General features: G+C 42.4%; 1 protein-coding gene across 1 annotated transcript in view; it reads right to left on the reverse strand.

Annotated features, from left to right (window-relative positions):
* Positions 1-952: 952 nt before the first annotated feature.
* The window catches only part of LOC111970250 (tribbles homolog 2), a 10,228-nt gene continuing 6,084 nt past the window's right edge, over positions 953-5,096 (reverse strand). Inside the window, exons 3-4 of the mRNA XM_023996892.2 lie at positions 4,424-4,716; positions 953-3,703 (exon numbers count right to left, since the gene is read on the reverse strand). Coding sequence (XP_023852660.1) covers positions 3,232-3,703; positions 4,424-4,716 — 765 coding nt within the window. The 3' untranslated portion in view covers positions 953-3,231. The remainder of the gene's footprint in view (positions 3,704-4,423; positions 4,717-5,096) is intronic.

The raw sequence follows: 5,096 nt of genomic DNA on the forward strand, positions 1-5,096 counted from the left end.
GAAAGACTCATCCTTCGTACATTAGGTACAAAATGGTAGAACGATACAGTAGGTATTGTAAAGTTTCATCTTGTCCCTTCCTTCTATGTGATGTATATCTATCTGCATCTAGTGACGTTGAAACCACAAACCTATTCCTGAATTTGATTTCAAATGTCAACAACATCCTAAGTTATCAACATATTGACTTTTGACAAACATACTTTGTGCAGGTAGACATGTCTACAGTACACATTTTCTTGTTGATTATCTTTGTCTACAGAGCAGCTGTTTTAGACTTTCAACACTGATTTGTTCAATGTGGCCCATGTGTAAAAATAAGGTGGTTGTCATGGCAAGGACATGCAGGCTTATTGCCTCCGACTTCCGGATGATATGGTCCAATTAAATACTAAGAAGCGAGATAATATTGTTGCGGAAGTCGGCTAACTCTTGCATCATTGGCACATTTATTTTAGTCTTGTGCTAATGACTGGCAGCTTACAAGACCTCATACTTCTGGTTTTATTTCACTAAACTTGTATCCATTTGATTTGTCACCAACTCACCATGTACAATAAAGGTCTTGACTAAAACTGCCTCGCTTCCCTGTTTTTATTACACTGATTAAATAATGTAGATGTGTAATTCTTTTGAAAAACTTGGGTGAGATTTGTTTTCCTTTCAAAATTGGTGTAATCCAACCAGTACAGGGTTTGGGACTAGCTAGTAGATCAGTACTATAAATTGTGAACAGTAGCAATAATCATAGATCTCTTTAATATGAATTGGTCATAACCTCTGTCCTTGTACGCTACTCTTGATAATATTCAGGTCCCCTGTACATCCTAGTATTGATCAAAGCTGAATCAAGTTCTGTGGGTTTGTAGATTTAAATAATATTTATCTGACCCTGAAAACAGAAATAGAGATTGGGTAATGAACAAGTTTGTTACAATCTCCAARGACAAAGTTTGGTCTTATCACAAAAAAACATTTATTGGCAAACCGTTTGAAGGATTTATTTTTACTGGAAAATGACAATACTTTTACATAAGTACATCCACAACCCTCCAACCTAAGAAAAACAAATGTAGTGTACTTTCCTTTGCATCATATATAAATATATATAAAAATGTATTTAAAGTCTCACAAGATCTATGGCATAGTGAAGTAGGATCTGAGATCTATTTAGGGTTAGCGAACTGCATGCAGGCATCACGACTAACACCACACATTACTGTGTAATGTATGTGATGCCTTTGTTCAGGTCAACAGATACGAAACAGTCTCACCATTATATGGGTGTTTAAAGTACACTACAGCACTGTATCCTTCAGGATCTAACCCACTGCACTATATACTATGGACATTAACTCACGCTTGAGGTCATGACGACTACACTTGTCTAGGGATCTAGGACACCACGCTGAACTATCACTGAATCACAGCTCACTAAACCTGGATCATCACACCATACGTAATAACTGAGGGTAGCTTGATTCTTTGGTAAAGAAAAGCTTGGTGAACTTCTGATAGGGATATAAGAGAGGGGAGGGGGTCTACAACAAACTGTGGTTATGAAAACAAGGCACTTTAATGGTTGAAACAATCCAGATTTGTCAATCAAATATGTAAACAACAGTACACACACAAACACACACACAAAGGCACAAAACGTGCTTCAAGTATTCTAGGATTTTGTCAAGTTCAGAGGCATCKGGTATCAGTCCTGTCAGATATATACTGAACAAAAATAAAAACGCAACATGTAAAGAAGATCACATGTTTCATGTGCACAATTGGCCCAACATCGTCCGGGTTTGGCCGGGGTAGGCTGTCATTGTAAATAACAATTTGTTCTTAACTTACTTGCCTAGTTAAATACGTGTTACAGTTCATGAGCTGAAATAAAAGATCCCAGACATTTTCCATAAGACAAAATGCTTTTCTCAAATCTTGTGCACAAATTTGTTTACATCCCTGTTCGTGAGCATTTCTCCTTTGTGGCATATCAATAAGCTGATTAAACAGCATGATAATAACACAGGTGCACCTGCTGCTGAGGACAATAAAATGCAGTTTTGTCACACAACGTCACAGATGTACAATTGGCATGCTGACTGCAGGAATGTCCAACAGAGCTGTTGCCAGAGATTGAATTTTAATTTCTCTACCATAAGCCGCCTCCAACGTCATTTTAGAAAATTTGGCCGTACGTCTAACCGGCCTCAGGACCGCAGACCTCATGTAACCACGCCAGCCCAGGACCTCCACATCCGGCTTCTTCACCTGTGGAATCGTCTGAGGGGGGGGGGGGGGGGGGGCTGAGGACTATTTCTGTCTGTAATTAAGCTATTTTGTGGGGAAAACCTAATTGGCTGGGCCTGGCTCTGCAGTGGGCTCCTCCTGCGCCCCTGCCCAGTCATGTGAAATCCATAGATTAGGGACAAATTAATTCATTTCAGTTGACTGATTTCCTTCTATGAACTGTAACTCAGTAAAATCTTTGAAATTGTTGCGTTTACATTTTTGTTCAGTATACAGCTTCAATTTAGTGTTCCCAACGGAGTTGCTCACAATCAAAAATGGGTCAAATTACTGCTTCCAGCAAAAAGGGAATACTGCTAGACAGTCTGCTTCTATATGGGGCAAGGGATCTCAAGGACTGTTTTCACCTGTTATTCCCATTGAGTCAACAAAACAATTTACATTGGTTAAAGGACAATAGTCGGGTAGCTTTTGAAAAGCGCTTTTCTTGAGGTTACACTGCAGTATGGAAATAACTGCATTGGACCCTTGACAAGCAGATATACATCTAACTCGAAGGAGGCGTCTGTTACACGTGGCCAGGAGATACAGTAGTTAGTAGTTACTGCTTTGTGTAACCGCAATGTTACTACCTAAACAAATACATGCTTCATGACACCGAACTATATAATACATTTGGTAACAATTTGGATTAAGGGCCCTGCATAACACGTTGACAACTTCTTCAAAAGCACAACTTCAACATCTATACATGCTAATGTCTAACAACAGATTAACAAAGCTTTGACTGCTTTGATACCAAACTGCAGTTAGACATTAGCATAAGAGGTTTACTTTGGAAATATGTAATGCCATATGACTATGTTATGTTTCTTAAGTGTCAGGTAGGTAGGAAAAAACCCTGCATTACCAGTAGTCCCTCTATGGAGATGATACTGCTCTACTTGCATCACTGGGACAGAGGACATTTTTTTWTTTATTCTAGAAACAGCCTGTGTCCTTAGTATCTTCTGTGTAGTTGGGGACCACTTGGTCAGTGCAGTTCCTGGGGTTGAGGTGCATGTTGGGAGGTGTTGTGTTATTGGAACAGTTCAGCCACGGGTGGAGCAGCAATTCTGAGGCCTCCAGTCTCTCCAAGGGTGCTTTACGCAGCATGCAGCACACCAGCGACTTAGCCCGCACCGAGAGCGACTCTGGCACTGTGAAGGTCCCCCGGCGGATCTTACTAAAGAGAGCGGCAGGTTCCACATCCTGGAACGGGTAGCGACCCACCAGCATGGTGTACAGCACCACGCCCATGCTCCAGACATCAGCAGCCTTCCCTGAGTACGAGTGGTGTGAGTTGAGGATCTCGGGGCCCACGTAGGCCGGGCAGCCGTGCTTGTCCGTAAGAGAGTCGTCGTCCCCGTGGAGCAGACAGGAGTCTTCCAGGTTCTGAAGAACAAGCTTGGTCCTGAAAGGAAGGAGAACCAGAGAGAGATATTGAGTCATCATCATACCGCCATGGTGCGACATGTTTTCTGCTTTGTGTTATTCATCGATGGTGCACTGGGTCATATGCATAATACACCTTACATAACTCTGTCTGGAATGACACCTGTGTTTACGGGGTGGGAGAAATATAGCCCTAGTCATATGACATAGCTGTTATGATGGTGTGATAAAGGCATCATGAGGAGCTTTAGTGCCATTTTGACAGTTTCTTAACTAAATGGCCTTCTTTAGCAGTGACATAATGCAACTGAACTTAGTCCACATATGCCTGGCTGATGTGTCTCAAGTAAACATTTAGATGACGAATTTGGGCCACGTCTCAGTCACTACTGTAAGTCAATCCAACCTGCAAACAGAACATCCAATGACCATGTTCCTCAGCTAAAATTAGGTTAAGTTAATTATGGGGCAACCAGATTKATTTATTCTTGAAGAATATAACTTATCCCATCAGAACCCAAAATAATAGCATGTTTTACTCCAATGATAGTAAACAAAGTCAATATAAACAAACACTGTATAGCCTCAAAACATGTTTAAAACTAGAATATTTATACAATATATGGTTAGTCGTTACATTTATTAATCCCTCAGCTTTTTACTGAAACGGGTGGGGAGGAGCTTTGTTATCGTTTCAACTGCTGATTGCCACTTTAAAAGAAGCGCATAAACTACTAACCTCTGCTGGTCTACGAAGACAAACTTGCGCAGCTTGAGGTCGCGCAGGACCACCCCATGCTCATGACAGTGTGCCACCGCCACCGCCATCTGGCGGAAGAGAAGCACCGCCTCCTCCTCCTGGAGCCGCTTGCATGTGCGCACGTACGAGTGCATGTCGCCGTAGTTGCGCTGAAAGAAGACAAAGACGCTGTGCTCGCCTGTTATCACCTCGGCGATGCGGCAGATGTTGTCGTGGGGCAGCAGGCGGACGTAGGGGGCGATGAACTCCTGGTACCGCCTCATAGAGAACACCTGGTAGTGGAGATGGGGTAGAGTTAGGTTAGAGGTCATAGTTCATAAGGTCATGGTCAAATTACAAACTATATGAATGTCTTCTCCTGAGGGTAATGTACCCACTCGAGTGAACTCGTTGTCAAATAAAGTCACACCAAAAGGATATGTGTATAGGTCAACTTCACTGTAAGCTAAGGTTTCCCAAACTTTGTCCTGGGGCCCCACCTGGGTGCACGTTTTGGTTTTTGGCAAAAGCCAGAAATGTGCACCCAGGGAGACCCCAGGACCAAGTTTGGGAAACCCTGCTATAAGCCAGTAGTGACAATTAAATGACTGGACTAAGCCAACACAGCATGCTCATTGCGCACGCCACTCCATCACTGGAACCACACACCCCC

This window comes from Salvelinus sp. IW2-2015, linkage group LG11 (assembly GCF_002910315.2).
Source record: "Salvelinus sp. IW2-2015 linkage group LG11, ASM291031v2, whole genome shotgun sequence".
NCBI classification, from domain to species: Eukaryota; Metazoa; Chordata; class Actinopteri; order Salmoniformes; family Salmonidae; genus Salvelinus; species Salvelinus sp. IW2-2015.